The sequence below is a fragment of the Ranitomeya variabilis genome, chromosome 1 (assembly GCF_051348905.1).
Source record: "Ranitomeya variabilis isolate aRanVar5 chromosome 1, aRanVar5.hap1, whole genome shotgun sequence".
NCBI classification, from domain to species: domain Eukaryota; kingdom Metazoa; phylum Chordata; class Amphibia; order Anura; family Dendrobatidae; genus Ranitomeya; species Ranitomeya variabilis.
The window spans coordinates 995821051-995842803 of NC_135232.1; the positions used below are offsets into that span (position 1 = coordinate 995821051).

Genomic DNA, 21753 nt, shown 5'->3' on the forward strand with positions numbered 1-21753 from the left:
GGTGACTACTCTGGACTGCAACAAAATGGCACCTTACTCCTCCCACAGCTGTGAACTCAACAGCCCTTCCTCAAAGGTTATCAATGAAGGATGTAATGGAGGTCTAGTCTCTTGAGCGATGAGTCCCGCTTTTGTATTGAATGCAGTGATAGTTGGAGATTGGTCTGGAGACCACGTGGACAACATCTTAAAGAGACCTTCACGAGGGAACATCGGACCATCCGACTCCTGGCATTATCATATGGGGTTGCATAATGTACGTTAGCCGGCCCCTTTTAGCCTTATTTGCAGCTATATTAATACTTTACCTTGGCATTACATGGCCGTAGCGCCAGTGGTACTGCTGGAAAGTATCCAAGTAGCCATTATTTATCACAACAAAGCCAGGCTGCATGTTGCTCGTGCTACTGTGAGCAGCTTATATGGGAAAACTGATGCCACTCTTCTCAGAGTCATCAGAATTATCAGAATAACTGGTCCCTTTATCGGATAGAGAGAAAACAGTCGGGTGCACCTAACATTAGGGCGGGTGCAGGCGACTGTATTTTCAATGCGAGTGCAATCCAACAAAACATCAGGTTGCGCTCGGACCAATGGTAAGCTATGGGGTCATTCACTGCAATGTACACTATTTAGGCTGCTTCTTTCATGAATGTAGACAAGCGCTACCCTCCCCCATACACTTTCAGACTGATCTGCATATGGACTCTTTGCTACATCTCTTGGAAGTGTACAAAAAAGGTATTTTTATTTAGAAAGATGCACCTATACCGCCATACTACGACTTCCATACTTGAAGACACATGCTGACAGGTTCCAATAAAGCTAACCATACACATAGGGTCTAGCATTTGAACAATATCCACCTCTATATGGGTAGGTTCACATAACACTATAAAAAAAAAACATTCAGTTCCATCCAAAAAGATTTGTTTTTCTGACTTGTCATTTGTGTGCAGTCCGTATACAATCTGTTTTTTTTTACAGCAGCAGCTATTAGTCATTTACAGAACTGCAATGTATCCGTAAAGAATGGATGCCATACTGTGGCTCTGTATGACATCTGATTTCTTTTTGCGCACCCATAGACATGAATAGGTGAGTCTCCTCCGATTCACAGAAGAAACTAGTTCGTTCCTTAAATTTGTTTATTTTTATTGTTTTCACAAGCACATTTGGTCATTGAATCTGAATGTAAACTGCTCCATTGAATAAATTGATTCCTGTGCTGCCCGTTTTTTTCACACAAAATGCGGTCGTGTGAACGAGCCCTAACCCTAATAAGGTGTTTTTGAATCTTATTACATTGGTAAGGTCCCTAAACACTACTTATTCATGGCACTCTACTATTACCCTTCCTATTTTAAAGAATCTTTGTATAGGAATAGATTAAGCATTTTTATTTTTTTCTCAGTTCTATAAACCAGGTGATTTTTTTTGGACTGTGGGATGGTACTAAGTACTGTAGCAGCTCTTCACTTGTGTTTTAAGAAGCCGAGGCCAGGACCAAGGAACACTACACTTGTACAATGTACGTTCAAAATGCATTTCAGTGGAGCAGGAGAAGATGGCTGCATTATATCCATGTTTGATTCACAACAATATCCTTGTGCCTGATTTCTAATGATATAATATTGTAATCAGAGATTCACTAACACAAATTGTGACCAGGCTTCTGGCAGTTTGTAGTGTTTCCGTACTGAGATTTTAAGATGATTGAGGATGGACTCAATTCCGTCATTACGTTGCCATTATCGTGATATTGGGAGGTCATCCATTCCTGTGGAGACAATTGAAGATTAGGGCATTGCATGTTATTATATTATCAGAGAGCAGTCATGTATATTGAGAGTCTCCAGCTGTTTCATAACTACAAGTCTCAGCATGTGTTTTTAGTATTTCGGCCAAGGCTGCCTATCATCTACAAGGTCATGTAGAAAACGCGGCTGTGTATCTGGAGTCTAGACATGTAAATCATCTCAGAAGATAGTATGTCCTACAGCTCATTAATCTGCCTTTGCTCACTCACTTAGATTTATAAACACTTATCTTGTCTATAAAGATTATTTCTCACTGGCTTCCCAAGTATTACGCATCGAGCTGCTCTATATTCCCATACTTATTGATCAATCTCTTCAGTGACTCATTGGCGATCTGTCATGCACTGCCTATGTCTGATATGACTCTGACTACTGTTTGCCTCTACCCATCCCGTTCCCTCCTCCCATCCCGGCCACTTTAAATATCTGGGATGCTTTTGTGTCTCCAGGTGGTTCTGTGAAGGAAGAGAGCTGCATAACTCGCCTGACATTATCATCTCCTCTGAGGGTGACGGCCTTCACGTGCTTGTCATTGCTGAAGCCTTTGAGGAGGACACGGGGCGCTATTCCTGTGTGGCGTCGAATTCCCTTGGATCTGATACGTCTTCGGCAGAAGTTTTTGTTGAAGGTAAAGTGAAATTTTGTCAAAATTCCTTTTTTTTTTTGTTTCAATTCAATTTATTTTCCCTCTATCACCTCAGTCTCTGATTATGGCCATTTACATCTACCCCAGTTTAAGTTTGCAATCTTGAGAAAGAATACACCATAAGTAATTTATTAGGAAGGCATTGTTATGCTTGCTTATATACAGCCAACATATTCTGCACACATAATCCCCATTGAGGCTCAGTATCTAAATTCCCTATCAGTATGTGCTTGGCGTGTGCAGGTAAGCCGGAGGACCAAGAGGAGACCCACGCCAACATGGGGAGACTGTGCCAACTCCTTGTAGATGTTATCACTGACATAGCTGTGGCGCCACTCCATGACTAGGAGCCAAACGTGGCTGAAGAATAAAGTTAATTTCCTCCCTGCAGAGGGGCTCTCGGTGCCGGTGCTGTGCAGAATCAGAACACTATTAACCTGCAGATTAACCCATATCTGCAGATTAATAACGTTATTTTATATGCCCACTTACAGCTATGTTCAGACTAAGCGTTTTTTCAGCATTTTTTTTACGCAAATTTTCAGCTGCGTTTTACAGTACCAGCAAAATCTTTGAGATTTCAGAAATCTCATGCAGACAGCTTGTTTTTTTTTTGTCATCAGGATTTTGTGCTTTGCATGTTTCTTGCACAAAGGAGCATGTCACTTCCTTCAGCGTTTTTCACCCATTGAAAGCGGTGAAAAAACGCTGAAAATTCGCACCAGAAAACGCAGGTAACAGGTTTTGCAGCGTTTTTTTGTGCCAAAACCTGATTAAACAGAATTACATTTTTCTTTTTTTCACTAAACTTTTATCAGCATGCACAAGAGACGAATCTAGCATGACAAAAATGCACACAAACCACAGCAAAAAGTGCACCAAAAACGTAGCAAAACCTTTGATTTTTCCCGCAGCTTCTTTCCTGCCAAGAGATCAGGTTTTGCTGCAGAAAAAAAACGCCACAAAAATGCCCAGTGTGAACATAGCCTAAAGATGCTTTCGCATAACCTTTTTTCTCATGCATGTGCTGTATGGTTTAAAACTCAGGATTTTTTTATGTTTGTTTTATGGATCCATGTGTTTGTTCCATTTATGTTCTTCCCCCATCTCCAAAACCGGCCATTCAAGTCTATGGGCATCCGTCAAAAAATGGATGAAAAAAACAAGAAATTTGTTCTCCATTAGTTTTTGATCTGTTTTTCAGATGTACGGTTTTAGCTGACCTATTGTTAAGCGTCAATGGAAAAAAAAATATGAGAGCAAAGAGGCCTGTATTTTGATAGACGCAAAAATGGAAAAGGATCTGATAAAGCAGCTTTAGCCCCATATTTAAATGAGAAAAAGAGTCTGCTCACGCTCCATTAAATAGCCGCGTCAGAGCCGTTCCTTTGTCATTACTCCAAGACATTTATGAATACGTTGACAACAAGGCGTTACCAATTTGGGAAGTCCCTGCACAATCTGGACCTGTGCAGTCAGGGCCAGACTGTATATCAAAAATAATCTTTAACAATGGGAAATAGCACCCAGGACGAACAGAACAATGAAGACTTAACGAATGTTTTCACAAGACAAGTATTTACTAAAACTTGTATATTAGGAGAGCTGAGAATTCCAACACTTATGTTTTCCTTGCAATATTGAGAACTCCATCCATTACCACATTGGTTGCCACTTTTGCAGTAGAACGATCTGAATTGATTTAAGAAACCTGCGACTCTCCATTGTCTGCTGCGATTATTCCAACAATGGGAATAAACTAAAGAAAGAGGTGAACTAACTGAACCTGTGGGCTCTTTATAACTTTAGTAATTACCTATGTAAAATACCTACAAATTCCTGGAATTCGGCTTGTTAACAATATGTTTCTCATGGCTGAGTCATCAGAAGGGATCATCATTAGAGGTCTGACAAGTCGCTGATTTGGCGACGTTCGCACAATACAGTGTTATGTCTCTTAAGGTACCGTCACACTAAGCGACGCTGCAGCGATACTGACAACGATGCCGATCGCTGCAGCGTCGCTGTTTGGTCGCTGGAGAGCTGTCACACAGACCGCTCTCCAGTGACCAACGATGCCGAGGTCCCTGAGTAACCAGGGTAAACATGGGGTTGCTAAGCGCAGGGCCGCGCTTAGTAACCCGATGTTTACCCTGGTGTTGTGAATTCTGTTTGTGGGCTCCCTCTGGTGGCTACTGGTGGTACTGGTTGACTTCTGTCTTCTATCTCCAGTGCACCTGTTCCCATCAGGAAATGGGAGTTTCCTATATAGTCTGGCTTCTCACTCATTTACTTGCCGGCTATCAATGTTACCAGAGCTCCTCTGTTACTTGCTACCTGCTCCAAGTCTGCTGAGTCAGATAAGTTTGATCATTTGTATCTTTTGTCCAGCGTGCATTTATATGAATCTTGCTGCTGGAAGCTCTAGTGAACTGAAATGACCACTCCGGTGTCATGAGTTGATACCGGAGTTTAAAGTCATTTCAGGATGGTATTTTGTAGGGTTTTGAGGTGACCGCGAAGTCCACTTTTGTATTTTCTGCTATCTAGTTAGTGGGCCTCTCTTTGCTGAACCTGTATTCATACTGCGTATGTGTTTTCTTCTTAACTAACCGTCATTATATGTTGGGGGCTACTATTACTTTGGGGTTTTCTCTGGAGGCAAGCCAGGTCTGTGTTTCCTATAGTAGGGGTAGCTAGATCTCCGGCTGGTGCGAGACATCTAGGGATAAAACGCAGGTACGTTCCCCGGCCACTGGTAGTTGTGCGTTAGGTTCAGCATCGCGGTCAGCTTAGATTCCATCTTCCTAGAGCTAGTCCTGTTTTTGCCTATGTCCCTGCCATTGGGAATCATGACACCCTGGTTACCAGTGTAAAATGTAAAAAAAACAAACACTACATACTTACATTCGCGTCCCCCGGCGTCCGCTTCCTGCACTGACTGAGCGCCGGCCCTAACAGCAGAGCGGTGACATCACTGCTGTGCTGTGCTTTCACTTACGGCCAGCGCTCAGTCAGTGCAGGAAGCGGACGGCGAGGGACATGTGACAGACATCAGAAGGTGAGTATGTACTGTTTGTTTTTTTACATTTTACACTGGTAACCAGGGTAAACATCAGGTTACTAAGCGCGGCCCTGCGCTTAGTAACCCGATATTTACCCTGGTTACCATTGTAAAACATTGCTGGTATCGTTGCTTTTGCTGTCAAACACAACGATACACGGTGATCTGACGACCAAATAAAGTTCTGAACTTTAATCAACGACCAGCGATATCACAGCGGGATCCTGATCGCTGCTGCGTGTCAAACACAACGAGATCGCTATCCAGGACGCTGCAACGTCACGGATTGCTAGCGATATCGTTTAGTGTGACGGTACCTTTACCCACACTGCATAGTTCACACTACGAGATCTGGAAATAGAAAATGATCAAACTACTTAAAAGCTTTTTCAACTATTTTATGTTGTCCGTTCACCTACATATCTTTTTGTAGTGTTGGTTGCCATTGGAAACAGACAGTGGTTTAGTAGTACTCTCGGGGGCAGACGCACAGGAACCCAAGAGGTGAAGGGCCCACTTCTACCCCCAAAGCAGGTGGCATTGAACATTATGATAAGCTGTACAAAGGGTCCAGATATTGCTCTTGCTCTTCTGTCTGTGTCCTCTCCTGTCCACTCTTCTGTCAATTATGTGTCCTACAAGTTCAGTTGATTGTAGAAATGTCATCTGCGCTCCCACCATGCACTGCTCTGTTGTGTAGGAAGGGCCAGGGGATGCTAGAGTGTTAGCCAGGGCCGACAGCAATCCTTGTATGACTCCCTGGTCCCTTTCCCATAAAAGTTCACAATTCTTCGCTGCGTTACCTCTGCGCTGGCTTTCTGCATCATCTGGACTTGCTCGGTACGGGGATGGTTTCCTCAAAGACGGCTCTGGAATAAAAGAGACACACTCCGGGTTAACTTCAACGATAACTTCTTTACTTAGCACAGCTTGATCACTTACAGGCACTTTGGGTAACTCATAAAGCACAACCATCTCTGTCCCTGCTCTGTCCTTTCCTTTTCTATATTCAGCCCAGGGTCTTGCCTCACATGGGGGAGTCCTATACCGTTTCACACTGGTTCTAAGTACTGCCGCACAGGCAAAGATCTGCCACATCTCATGTGTATTGACCGTGCTGACCTGTCTTCTTGCTCTATAGGGACAGACTTGCTTCAGCTGCATCCGCAGCGCTTCCTTTCTTTTTTTGGGACACTGCGGCTTACGCTGCTGTCCCCTGACTGCTGCGCCTTCCCCCTGTGTTAGAAACAGATCTCCCATCCAGTGAGACCAAAATGGAATATGGGGTTAACTCCCCGTGGAGGGGGCGGAGCTTATCTCCTGCTCTTGGCGCTGGGAAGTGCTGAAGCACATCCGATCCCTGGACCCGGACCTGTTTCCCACCCTCCCTCCCTCTTGTATGGTTTGTTTCAGTCGCAGCTGCGGAAGGGTGGAGTTTTGTTGGTGGTGAAGATACCTGCCCGGGAGTCCGGAAGGCAGTTAATCTCCCTACACCCCAATTTGTTGGCAGATATTGCCTGTTTTTCTAAGCTGCGACCAAAATATTTTACCCAAAGTTAAAAGATGGAAATTTTATGTGTAGATTTCCCAATAAAAGTTTTCAATTTTTATATTTGTTTGTGTCACTTAATGGGAGAAAACGGTAATGGGTCGTAGCAGTCTTCCTCTTGGAGGAATCCTCCCTTGTAGCTGTTCTATGCTGGGCCCCCCCTTCTTCAACGTTACGGGGCACAGCGACTCCTGACTAGGCAGCCCAGTGAACTGCATGGGGCTCAGGCCCTGACTCCAACTAACTAAAAGCAGGAAGCTGCACTATATTTATGCACTGTGCCCCTCCTATTCTAACTATATACTACTAGATGGTGGTTGCCCGATTCTAATGCATTGGGTATTCTAGAATATGTGTACGTAATATATAGCACAGCCCACGTAGTATATTGCACAGCCACGCAGTACATTGTGCAGCCCACGCAGTACATTGCGCAGCCCACGCAGTACATTGCCCAGCCAACGCAGTACATTGCGCAGCCCATGTAGTACATTTCGCAGCCCGCGTAGTACATTGTGCAGCCTACGTAGTATATTGCGCAGCCCACGTTGTATATTGCGCAGCCCACGTAGTACATTGCGCAGCCCACGTTGTACATTGCACAGCCCACATTGTACATTGTGCAGCCCACGTGGTATATTGCGCAGCCCACGTTGTACATTGCGCAGCCCACGTTGTACATTGTGCAGCCCACGTGGTATATTGCGCAGCCCACATGGTATATTGCGCAGCCCACCTAGTATATTGTGCAGCCCACGTTGTATATTGCACAGCCCACGTTGTATATTGCGCAGCCCATGTTGTATATTGCGCAGCCCACGTTGTATATTGCGCAGCCCACGTAGTATATTGCACAGCCCACGTTGTATAATGTGCAGCCCACGTAGTCTATTGCGCAGTCCACGTAGTATATAGCACAGCCCACATTGTATATTGCGCAGCCCACGGTATATATTGCGCAGCCCACGTTGTATATTGCGCAGCCCACGTTGTATATTGCGCAGTCCACGTTGTATATTGGGCAGCCCACGTTGTATATTGCGCAGCCCACGTTGTATATTGCGCAGCCCACGCAGTATATTGCGCAGCCCACGCAGTATATTGCGCAGCCCACGCAGTATATTGGGCAGCCCACGTTGTATATTGCGCAGCCCACGTTGTATATTGCGCAGCCCACGTTGTATATTGCGCAGCCCACGTTGTATATTGCGCAGCCCACGTTGTATATTGCGCAGCCCACGTATATAGCAATGTGGGCATGATATCCCAGTTAAAAAAAAAAAAGAATTAAAATAAAAAATAGTTATATACTCACCTTCCGTTGGCGCCTGGATCCAGGAAGCGGTTACCAACGCTTGGGATCCACCGAAGCTCCGCCGAGCCACTCGCGCCGGCCACCATCTTCTGTTCCCAGGATGCATTGCGAAATTACCTAGACGACTTAGCGGTCTCTCGAGACCGCTAAGTCTTCTGGGTAATTTCGCAATGCATCGCCGGGAACAGAAGATGGCGGCCGGCGAGAGCGGCTCGGCGGACTACGGAGTGTGAGTATAGCAGGTTTTTTGTTTTTTTTATTATTTTTAATATTACATTTTTTTACTATTGATGCCGCATAGGCTGCATCAATAGTAAAAAATTGGGGACACACAGGGTTAATAGCAGCGGTTACGGAGTGCGTTACCCGCGGCATAACGCGGTCCGTTACCGCCGGCATTAACCCTGTGTGAGCGGTGACCGGAGGGGAATATGCAGGCGTCGGGCAGTGAGTGCGGGGAGTAAGGAGCGGCCATTTTCTTCCGGACTGTGCGCGTCGCTGATTGGTCATGGCAATGGTCGTGGGCGTTTTGCCACCCACGACCAATCAGTGACTTGGATTCCATGACAGACAGAGGCCGCGACCAATGAATATCCGTGACAGAAAGACAGACAGACAGAAAGACGGAAGTACCCCTTAGACAATTATATAGTAGATAGTGCCTCCCTCTTGTGGCTAATTATGGACACTACACCCTTAACACTAAAATGGGCCCTGGGACTTACTTTCCCTAACCGACCTGTGTGTGCAATACATGTGAACATTATATAAATATACAGAGTAGTATGTATAAGGTGTAGCAATACTCTTGTACATGGTGACAATACACTTTATGTGTAGCAGTGCCACTGTGTATGTACACATTAATAATAAACACTGTACACATTTAAAGGGGGTTGAGGGGAAGAAAAAGCAACATATATTTGCATCTCCTACACTTGTATCAGGAGGCTAAAAGATTTCTGAATTTAAAGTATGTTCACTTGTTAAACTGGAAGGAAATAGGACCACGTAGGTTACCATAACTATAGACACGTATGATATCTTTGTGATATTACATAATGAGTCTCTGGGGTACAAATAAGGCATGCTCTTTCCATGTTATCTATTAAAGGGAAACTATCACAAGGTGTTTGCTACCCCTTCTGAGAGAGACATGATGTAGGGGCAGAGACCCTGATTCCAGCCATGTATCATTTCCTTTGCTGCTTGCTACAGTTTTTATAAAATCTTTTTTTTATCTGCTGCAGATCTAGCAGTTCTCTGAATGCTGAGCTCTGTATAATCCCGCCCACACCGTTCATTGATAGCTTTCTGTCTATGCACAGTGTACACAGAAAACTGCCAATCAGTGGTAGGTGCGGGGTTATATAAAGCTCATAAACATGGCTGCAGGTTTACTAGTCCTCCTGTGCTAATCTTCTACTGATAAAACAGTGAGGTCTGCAGAGCCCTGACTGAATGGAGTGAAGGTCGGGCATGTGTTCCCCTCTCCATTCCTTGGACATAGGACTACCGATAAAGGACAAGCACTGTCTCCAGCAGTCCTATAGAAAGTGAATGCAGTGGACTGCACACATGCCTGACCTCTGCCTCATCCAGACAGGGCTTTGCTGTACCCCATTTTCAGGATCACTATGTAGCCCATAGTAAGGTTGGACACCCCGCAATCAGGATATCTTAGTATTTTGGGAAACTCCTTTAACCACTGCTAAGAAGATCGTAAAAAAGGCATACACACATTTTGTGGTAAATATGCCTTGTGTATGATCCATGTGTCCGTTTTTCCCATCATTGTGTCACCAGGGCTTTTCACGGATGAACAAAGAAATAACAAAGCTTCTCCTGTCCTTTGCAATGTCAATACAACCAGCACTCGGATTATACACTGATGCCATCCGTGCTCTGTACTTGTTTTTCATGGACCCAGACTTGCATTGGCCCTTATCAGTGAAAACGGAAAAAAACGGACTTGTCTCTGTGAGACACGATCCGTGAAAACATGGAGATATGAATAGTGTCATAGATTATAATGGGTGTATGTTCTATCTGTGAAAAAAATTGATAGAGCACATAAATTCAACATGGACGTGTGAATGAGGCCATAGTGGGTTGGGGGATGGAGGGTTGCCATACTGTATCCATACCACAGCAAAGTGTTCTCTCTGAATTTGCCTTAAAGAGTAAGTAAACCTTTGAAAATGTTTTTAAGCTCATTAATTCCCCATGATCGTTGAGGATTCTGAGACCCTTATCAATCACTTAAATGACTCCTCGGAAGCGCACCGAGCTCCTGCCTGAGTGTGCACGCAAAGAGGAGTACGGATTCGATAGTGGCAATGAGATCTAATACAAAGTCATAGGAGCCGATTCATCAAGACTTGTGACGCGCATGCTCGCACTATGCCAGTCTTGTGGGAGTAGAAGGCACCAAATTCATTGAGAGGCACACGCCACTGACTGAACTGAGTGACCTGTGCCTCTGTGCGCTGCGAGTAACGGCAGTGACTGGAGTAGCATTTCAGGCAAACAAATCCGGCACTCTTGATGAATTTGGCAGGTGGTCGTGGTCACTCCCCAATCCAACCATTTCAGTGGAACTGATTTAAACTGGCCACAGTCAGTGAAGAGCTCATGACCCAGACCCAACTGATCCGCAGGGAATTAAAGCTCCTTACTGTAAATGTAAAACAAATGAATTTCAGTTACGTACATTTTAAACTTCTAATTCTCATATACCATACTTCCATTTGATGTGTTCTACATTTGAATTACTGATAAAGGTTTCTACTCTCATTTTAGGGGCCAGTTCTTCAGACTCAGAAAGTGAAAGTTTTTCTTTCAAGTCAAAACAAGCAACAATGCCGCAGTGAGTACACTATTTGTCTCCAATGAAAAAAAATCAATTTGATAATTTTTGCAGTTTTTGCCAGAATGCCATACAAAACGTTACTGTTTACTACTGAAAGAATACACTGGTAATGAGTCTGGTTTATTTATGATGGGAACGCTCCCCAAGCCCCATGCACAGTGATTGGCAAGCTACCGGGGCGTAACTACAACAGGTGCAGGGGTTGCAGTCGTGCCCGAGCCCTGGAGCCTAGGAGGCCCTAAAGGTCCCTTTGACCTATAGAAAAAGACTATTGCTATTAAAGATTTAAAATATTTTGGGGCCCCGTTAGAGCTTTTGCATCGGGGTCCATGAGTTTCAAGTTACGCCACTGCAGGCTACTATATATTCATGCACACACAGTGGCTTGTAGATCTTTGCTGTGAGCAATGTAGGGGTGAGGGAAAATTGCACCCCTAATACATACACCGAACTATGTGTCCTCTCCTAGTATCCAAACAGCATGAAATATGTTATAGCTGTGATATGCTGCTTTTACTTAGGGCAGGATAGCAAGCTGACAGATCCATTATTTTTAAAATTGGGAGTTGATGGCACAAGTATACAAGCATACATTTGCCATTAATTGGTTTTCTCAAGTCTGGAAAATTGCTCTTATTGGTAGAATAGAAGACAACTTTCCAAAAGTTGGGGTTCCAACTGCTGGAATCCTACCATTCCCAAGAATAGGAGATCCAAAGAACCTTGTGCAAATGGCGCTGAGGTCAATCATGTACAGTGCAGCTCCATTCATTCTTATGGAAGTGCCAAAGACCAACTGAGAGCAGCGATTGGCTTATACTTCGGGGTCCCATTTGGAAGGAATGGACGAGCACTGCACAAGATCGACCATTCACACCATTCACACTGGGCTCTATAGCACCCAGTGCTTGGGACTGGTGGGGGTCCTAACAGTTGGACCCACAGAGATGGGGAGAAGTTATTCTCTGTCCTAAGGAGAGGGGATAAGCTCCAGACCTGAGGATACCCATTTAAGGGCAAAGTTTATCAAACTAATAAACTATAGTTGTTTTTATATGGCCCACCCTAAATCTTTGTCACCTACAGTAGGTCTCTGGCATTAAAATAGTTAAACACCCTGCCACGAGCATATTCTGAATAGACCAGCTTTCAGACTCAGGTGTGACCAGCTTTCTTCCAGCCCGGGGCGGTCTGTCTCTGAATGGAGAGTCTTATGACCTAGTAAATATCAGACGCAGAGCAGTGATGATTCAGGTGTCTACAGTCAGACCTATTCGGAAACTTCAATAGTGGATGCTGAGCAAGAGCGGCCGTGTTCCTGTCAGGAGATTAATCACCAGCCTGTCATTTACGGAGGTCTCTTCTCAGTGTGAGAATGTGGATAGAGAATCCTTTATCAGGAATGTCCATGTGCGGCCCTCGGTGAATGAGGAGGTGATAAAATACATACGGGCTGCACACATTTCACACATTTATTACTTGTGTTGTAATGTGAAGTCACACTAAGGTAGTGAAGCTCCTTCAGGACAGGGTTCACTATTATAAATGCATTTGTGTTGTTGGAAATGACATGTTTCTGCTGACATTGTGGCCCGATTCATCATGACTGGTGCTTTGTACTCCATTCTTGATGAAGGGAGCGCTAGGGTGAGATTCACTAAGCATCTTAATGATAATCTTAATGATTTTGGGGCATCTTTCAGATGCTGTGCCTCCTCAAGAAATGTCTCCAGTCAGACATGTGGCGAAAATTATGATAAACTTGCCGGCTGTGCTCACTTCTCAGTTTCACTTGCTATCTTAGCGATGTCAAGTAATTGTGCAGATGAAGAAGGCCTCCCTGGCCCCCGCCGATATTCCCATGGCGCTTTGGATTACTTAATTTGCGTTTGAACAAGCAGAATATTTTTTTCTACATTATCTAGAGGATATTTTGAGCTCTTAGAGCAAGGTTCCCCTATATGGCCCTGACCTTACTTTCATAGAGATTTCGAAGCTGACACACCACATTGCAGTTGGGTCAATGACTTGGTTGTTCAAGATTCAGGTTTCCCTCATAATTATACATTTCTTTGACTATCATGTTGCTGGACTCCACCCATTCATCTGCAAAACAATACTGCATCATTAAAGAAGTACCCCCTCCAAACTTTTTATTTACTAAACATCCCTCCAATAAAAAGTTAGGAGGGAGTGGGTCTTTTTAAAGGGAATCTGTCAGTATTATTTATCCTCCTAAACCGTCTATATGGACATGTAGGTCATAGGAAACTGAATGAAATGATACCTTGATATCTGTTATCTGATGTTTTATTTCAAAGAAATCCATGTTTTTTAATATGCAAATAAGCTGTTAAGATATTGGGCCGGACACTGATCTGCATGAGAATCTGCCTCCAGAGATTATTTAAATGAGGGGGCAGTGCCCATGAGCAAGATAGCAACGATCACGGTAACAAAGGGTGCAACTGCCTCTGGGCCCGTGCAGGAGGAGGGTCCACTGATGCCACTGCCTACTTCAGCTGGATGTGCGTCCGAGGTCACATTCAGCAGAAATGCATGAGCAGCACATGGAGCGATGTCATGCGCTGCCAACTGTTTGTACGCTGAAGTCAGCTGCTGGCTACAGAAAAAGACACAGTGTTGTGTGGGAACAGCGGAAGATGAACAGCAGCAGAACAGGGGACATGTGTACCAGGATGGAGCCACGGATTTGGGGACATATGTACCAGGATGGGGGACATTACTGCACAATAGGGGAAGGGAGGCAACACATGTCCTTACTGAATTTAGACCGCTACTAGGACCCATATATTTGACCATCATTCAGGGTTGGGGGGTCCCAGGTACAAATTTTGCACTAGGACCCATAGGACTCTAGTTATGCACCTGCCAATGAGAGTTATGTAACTAATACAGAACAGTAGACCTGAACTTTGTCTCCTTACAAACACATTTGCTGCAGCTCTCACAGCTCTGCTGTATTACAGCCCTGTCTGCCTGTGAGATGGAAGCTGAAGCTGAGAGGAGCCTGCAGATGTTTTAGGGTATAATCACACACAGCTCTGCAGTGAGATCAGGAAAACAGAGAGCGGCTATTACACATCAGACTGGTAAAGCCACTTTTCATTTAAAAGAAAGCTCTTGATCCTACTGAAAGATTCCCTCTGCTAGGCTGCTTTAATCTGTATTGTTTTTGTGATATGCGGCTCTTGTAGCTCCTGCCCACGTGATACCAATATATTATAATTCCAGTTTTGCAAACATAAGTCAGCTTCGTTCTTCCAGGGCTCAAAAGAAGACCACCTCTGTTTCACTGACCATAGGACCATCATCACCAAAATGTGGGATAACCACAGCAATTATGCAACCGATATCTATTCCTGTTCAACAGGTAAGTAGCTTACACATAATAATACATAGGGATTGCTTTGGTTCGTTATTAGTGATGAGCAAGCATGCTCGCACAAGGTGTTATCCATGCACACTTGTGTGCTAATAGAGTGTCTACGGTGTGCTCTAATACTATGTTCGAGTCAAACAGGCAATCCCTGCATGTGTTGCTGCTGTCGAACAGTCACGAGACATGCAGCCACGGCATCTCGAACATAGTATTTGAGCACTCCACAGTCACTCGGTTAGCACACGAGCCTACTCTGATAACACCTTATCCAAGCACGCTCGCTCATCACTATTTATAATACATTGTTATGGACTGTCCAATCTATACAGAGCTACTAATCGTGTCACATCCACTCCCAGGTCCAGAGCCCTACTTCTTATCTGTATCGACAGGACGGGTCCGGTTACCAGACATTCTCTCCTCCGTCCTTTACGAAGGTATGGATTTGTACTTTACTATTGGTCTTCTATATTTATTTGCTTTGCCTTTTTGTCGCTTTGCTTTTTGTTGGATGATACATTTGTCGATATGACAATTGCAATTGCACAATTGGCTCCTGGGGTCTGCTGGCTTCTGTAACATTTCCCAATAGTCTCAGTCTATATTTAGTAAACTGGTGAATGTAAGGTTATCTACATAAAATTGTTTGCAGCCTATCCACGCTTCTGTATCATTGGCTGATTATTGTCCATGTGACATATTTATGAAGCGCCATCGAACAACATAGTAAATAAACCAGTGAGACGTCTTCCCATTTGTAGAATGATAACATAAGGCAACTGCTGTACCAGTACTCAAACATCATGTAATGATTTACATCCCGCTTATACAGTGAAATCTTGGTGCAGTGTGTGAGTAACGCCAAATAATGAGCCAGAGACGAGGCCCCGCGTACATCATTGGGTATGGTTAGATTTTCCAACCCCAGTAACACAAGAGCGTTTTTTTTTATAGTTCCTTTTTAATTATATAGCTAAATCTTAATAACTTTCTACAAGAACAAACCTGATATCTTGATGTGAATTAATGTAGAATAACTGGGGCTCAGAGAATATGAGTTCAACCATGACATTATTTCATATAGATAAACTAGAAGGTGGAATTTATCATAAGTGGAAAATGTCAGATTTGCTGGTGGTTACACTGCTGATATTTTTGTCAAATTGACCAAAGTGTCACCAATGTTTCATAAATTTGGCACATCTTTAGCGAAAATTCCTCTGTCTAGAGCTGTTTCTCCAATGTTTACATCACCCCTACCCTCCCCATACCCATTGCCCCCATTGAATTGAGAGTTGCAATTGATGTTTCTGGCTTGGACCTATTTGTCTATCTAGCAATGTCTACTTTTAAACCGAAATTTCAAGTCACAAGAGCAATGCAAAATCACAAAAATTCACAATTTTTTTGTGAAAAATTAAATGCAGCAACGTTTGCCACCATAGTAGAAAATCTTCTGCATCTGGAAGGATCATCATATAGTCTTCCCTATCAGACTCTATCCGTAAACCTTGCCAGAAAAGCTTGCCTCATAGTTTTTGAAACAATGCTATAGATCGTAATAGAGAAAAGGGAAGTGGGGTAGATTGCAAAAAGTAATGCAAAAGAAACACAGGACAAAAACAATCCGGAGCTTTTGATGTGCTGATTTTACTCGCAGCTGCAGCCAGTGTTGGTTGAGAGAAGCATAGTCAAGTTTTGCTATGTAACTTTCCATCCAGTAAAAAACGTTCCATAAAATACATGTTCTTACTGTATTATACTTGCAAGAATATAAGGACAAAACTGTATACAGGAATTGCTGGTTACCCTGCAAATCAACAGGAAAAGCTGTAAAATATAATACAAATGTAATTTAAGACTGTAAATGCCAGTTGATTGCATAGCCTCAAGCCCATCCCTTCTTTCCCACCAATTATAAACTTTATATGACATAGAATCCAAATAGTAAAATGCTTTATGGTAATTGAAATAATCTTGACACCAGTTTTTGAGCAAATTAAGGTCAGGACTCTCAAGGACAAGTATTGTCTTTGTTTTGTGCTGTACATCAGCATTACTCTCGCAGCATGCTTTGACTCATTTGCTTGATGAAAGAAAATTTCCTGTCCTGATTGAGGATTTTGGCAGCGTTTGGCAGGTTCTCGTCCAATTCTCGTCTGTAACGTTCATCATCAGGCCTAAGATGGTCAGATCTAAAACCTAATGCTAGCACCACTTGCCTGGACGACATGCACAGTGTTAGCTGGAGGCCGTCCAGTGCCTCGTTTGTGCAAGACACGCTGCTTGGCATTCAGGTCTTATTAGAACATGAAACTTTTTGCTGGATCATTACAATAACTATTTTTGTTATTGCCGTAAAGGTGATTTATTTGGGGAGGAAGTCTTGTAAATTTTGAACCATCACATCTGTAACTCCTTTATTGGCAGCCGCAACTGAACTCATGCAGCTTTTGTCATAATTCTTACTAGGAGATAAGGTTAAAGGGAACCTGCCAGCATCATTTCTCTCACCAAACGTCTGATATACAGTGGGGCAAAAAAGTATTTAGTCAGTCAGCAATAGTGCAAGTTCCACCACTTAAAAAGATGAGAGGCGTCTGTAATTTACATCATAGGTAGACCACAACTATGGGAGACAAACTGAGAAAAAAAAATCCAGAAAATCACATTGTCTGTTTTTTTATCATTTTATTTGCATATTATGGTGGAAAATAAGTATTTGGTCAGAAACAAAATTTCATCTCAATACTTTGTAATATATCCTTTGTTGGCAATGACAGAGGTCAAACGTTTTCTGTAAGTCTTCACAAGGTTGCCACACACTGTTGTTGGTATGTTGGCCCATTCCTCCATGCAGATCTCCTCTAGAGCAGTGATGTTTTTGGCTTTTCGCTTGGCAACACGGACTTTCAACTCCCTCCAAAGGTTTTCTATAGGGTTGAGATCTGGAGACTGGCTAGGCCACTCCAGGACCTTGAAATGCTTCTTACGAAGCCACTCCTTCGTTGCCCTGGCGGTGTGCTTTGGATCATTGTCATGTTGAAAGACCCAGCCACGTTTCATCTTCAATGCCCTTGCTGATGGATGGAGGTTTGCACTCAAAATCTCACGATACATGGCCCCATTCATTCTTTCATGTACCCGGATCAGTCGTCCTGGCCCCTTTGCAGAGAAACAGCCCCAAAGCATGATGTTTCCACCACCATGCTTTACAGTAGGTATGGTGTTTGATGGATGCAACTCAGTATTCTTTTTCCTCCAAACACGACAAGTTGTGTTTCTACCAAACAGTTCCAGTTTGGTTTCATCAGACCATAGGACATTCTCCCAAAACTCCTCTGGATCATCCAAAAGCTCTCTAGCAAACTTCAGACGGGCCCGGACATGTACTGGCTTAAGCAGTGGGACACGTCTGGCACTGCAGGATCTGAGTCCATGGTGGCGTAGTGTGTTACTTATGGTAGGCCTTGTTACATTGGTCCCAGCTCTCTGCAGTTCATTCACTAGGTCCCCCCGCGTGGTTCTGGGATTTTTGCTCACCGTTCTTGTGATCATTCTGACCCCACGGGGTGGGATTTTGCGTGGAGCCCCAGATTGAGGGAGATTATCAGTGGTCTTGAATGTCTTCCATTTTCTAATTATTGCTCCCACTGTTGATTTCTTCACTCCAAGCTGGTTGGCTATTGCAGATTCAGTCTTCCCAGCCTGGTGCAGGGCTACAATTTTGTTTCTGGTGTCCTTTGACAGCTCTTTGGTCTTCACCATAGTGGAGTTTGGAGTCAGACTGTTTGAGGGTGTGCACAGGTGTCTTTTTATACTGATAACAAGTTTAAACAGGTGCCATTACTACAGGTAATGAGTGGAGGAAAGAGGAGACTCTTAAAGAAGAAGTTACAGGTCTGTGAGAGCCAGAAATCTTGATTGTTTGTTTCTGACCAAATACTTATTTTCCACCATAATATGCAAATAAAATGATAAAAAAACAGACAATGTGATTTTCTGGATTTTTTTTTCTCAGTTTGTCTCCCATAGTTGAGGTCTACCTATGATGTAAATTACAGACGCCTCTCATCTTTTTAAGTGGTGGAACTTGCACTATTGCTGACTGACTAAATACTTTTTTGCCCCACTGTACATATGCATCTCTTTCAAAGGTGACTAGCAATACCTTTACATGGCCAGTCTGTTCCTCCCTTACCGAGAAATCAGTGTTTCAATTAATATGCAAATTAAGCTAAAGAGGTACTGCAGATCTGAAGCCTGTGTCACTCCAGGTCTATTCCCCACCCAGATCCGCCTCTTCCTTCCTGATTGACCGCCTGTATGCTGAATGTTGAAGCAAGCAGGAAGAGGCGGTGTTGAATAAGGAATAGAGCTGAAGTGACAGAGGCTTCAGATCTACCATAGTGCTTTATCCTTATTTGCTTATCAATTCAAACACTGATTTCTCAGTAACAGAGGAACCGACTGACCATGTGAAGGTATTCCTGGACTTGTCTTTGAAAGAGCTACATGCTCCCATAGTTTAGAGACGGGGGTGGGAATAAATCCTGCTCACCGGTTCCCTTTAAGTGTAGTGTAACTTTAAGTTAATGTACTATAAATGGAAAAATATTTAGAATTGAGAGTCCTCAGTGGTTGATTAATCGCTAACTGAAGATGGTATCAAATTGGAAGCTTTTGGGACTACTCCGGTCTCTTCATCAGGCATAGACTAATACAAATTCTGAAGAATCACATATTCAAAAGCTTGCAATTTATTTCCATCTTTTCCGTTTGCTATTAAAAGGTATCAAGCACTGAGACCTCTCACATCTAAATATTATTCTATCTACTGGCTAACACGGTACCAAGATATAGATCTTTCCTATACTGGAGATGAGAACATGTGCTCTTAATTTTCCGGAAAGTTCTTTCACCCTTTCCAGTGGGAAGCGAGTTGCCTCATTAATTGTCTGGCTGTTTGAGATGGCATCCTTGACATGTATAATAACATGTAGATCACGTAACTTTCATACCTTGCTCACTATTTGTTAAACAATATAGTGTTACATAGTCCTTGATTTATTGACACGCTTGAGTTTAGAACCTTCATGTGGTTTTTCTTCCTCTCCCGATCCATACACAAAGACTACAGAGAACAATATACATAATACTGCATTATTGTGAGAAGTTTGACCTCTGACTCCACGGACGGAGCAGACCATGAAGCTGTTCAGGAAAGTGAGGGCACCACATTGCCTTGTTTGACCTATAATCTTTCTCCCAGGAGCTCCAGAGTCTGACAGCATCTGAAGGTCAAGTTGTGGTCCTGGAGTGCAGGGTAAAGGGCTCACCTCCTGCTAATGTCAAATGGTTTAGACAAGGGGCAGAAATCCAGGACTCTCCTGACTTCAGGATACTACAGAAAAGTAAGACTAATGCAATTGTATATAACTAAAGTAATAAAACAACACAAATGTACATAAGATACATATTACCAAAATGTGGAGTACATGCATGATTACCTTTGGTTCCATGGGATTCCGCAGAGTCTATGAACTGATTGGCAGTACACAATTATATACTTTGTGCATTTGGCCCATTTCCCTGATAACTTAACTTGCTGTCCTAGTAATATTGCTATGAAAAGAAATGTCATGCTAGCCAATACTGCGAAACATTGAAAACAACTCAACAGGAGTATCAGATAGTGAGTGTAACTGGAATCTTCACTGTGTGAACATTAATTATGAGCATTCCTACAGGAAGATGTATACCTGTCCGTTCACACAAAACCAGAATAAATGCGCAGTCTTTCTGCTCTCATCCGCTACAAATAAAAATACCAGTCTAACATTTCCTGGGACTGCCCTAACTCTGTAACTTGCTATTGACCTCTTTTTAGTGGGTAGCTGCTATTTATTAACACTCTGACAGCATCATATGTACTGGAACTCCCATCCCCTCCATTTCTAACAAGCATTGCACCTGCCATTGCCCAGTCACTTGCCTGTCCTGAACGGGAAACATGTTTTCTGTTCTGCCTGTATGTAGTTTAACAGATAGTACAGCAGGAGATGAGAATCGGAACTGCTCTCTCTTCTTGGCATTCACTAAGTACATGTAGTTACTGTCACCTTCATTTGTGATTCGTCAGGGGTAAAACAAAATAATTGTTAGAGTGATGTGCAGCTTGCCCATTATTATATAATAAAATTAACTGGTCTGAAAGTAGAGAGACTAACAACAAAGAGCACACGACAGTCACCATAATGCCCATTATTTTGATGGAGAATGATGGCTACTGTGTGCTCCTCGCTGAATGGAGAGCTGGTACCTAAATATGTGCTAATAATTGGATGGATAGTGGTCCCAGGAGCTGAGTCCTGCCCAATCGATATCACATGGAATGTACTTTAGAAAAAAACATTAATGAAACCAGTACATGGTTATCACTGTATCTGTCTTTCATGGCCAAGATGGGAATAAGTGCTTCCAGGAGCCGACTACCAGAGGTAGGGCTACAAAAACGGCCAAGTGCAGTTGCGCCGCACTCTCTAACACCCATAGAAATGAATCGAGGCTATGTTGTTTCTGCAACTTGGGAGTTCAGCCAACAGTTGGCTATGGTTTTTTCATAATTTCCATTAATTTCTATGGGACTTACTCTCACAGCACAGCTCAGCTGTTCTCTTAAGCCAGCCTCAGGTGACCAGGACGTAGAAGCGGTTATTCCCATCTTGGTCTTGAAAAGCAGAGACTGGACTAACCCGTTAGGTAGCTTGTAGTCTTTTCCTTTCACATTTTATTTCTAGATGATTATTTGCTTGTAGACTATGAAGTTTGCCTGTAACCTTTTTAGAATTGTATGTTTGCTGCTGAAACAGGAAAGTGCTCAGCTCTCGTTGTCCCCAGGGACTTCATATATGATTTCCATTCACACATTATTATCCTGTATAAGTATTCTGGAAGAACAAACTCATCAAGTCCTCATTGTTCTCCTCTCTAATCTTTTGGCTCCTGGAGAGGTTGGGAGGTTACACATTGTATTACAGGTCTCTTACAAGCAGACAGGAAAGTAGTTAACCGTTTGTTATTA

The 21753-nt window shown here is 43.2% G+C and overlaps 1 protein-coding gene across 2 annotated transcripts in view; it reads left to right on the top strand.

The window, feature by feature from the left end:
- PALLD (palladin, cytoskeletal associated protein) overlaps positions 1-21753 on the top strand; it is a 549209-nt gene that overhangs the window by 335131 nt on the left and 192325 nt on the right. For both annotated transcript variants that reach the window (XM_077279477.1, XM_077279475.1), the window contains 5 exons: positions 2270-2448; positions 11197-11263; positions 14555-14660; positions 15029-15106; positions 19942-20083. In XM_077279477.1, coding sequence (XP_077135592.1) covers positions 2270-2448; positions 11197-11263; positions 14555-14660; positions 15029-15106; positions 19942-20083 — 572 coding nt within the window. The remainder of the gene's footprint in view (positions 1-2269; positions 2449-11196; positions 11264-14554; positions 14661-15028; positions 15107-19941; positions 20084-21753) is intronic.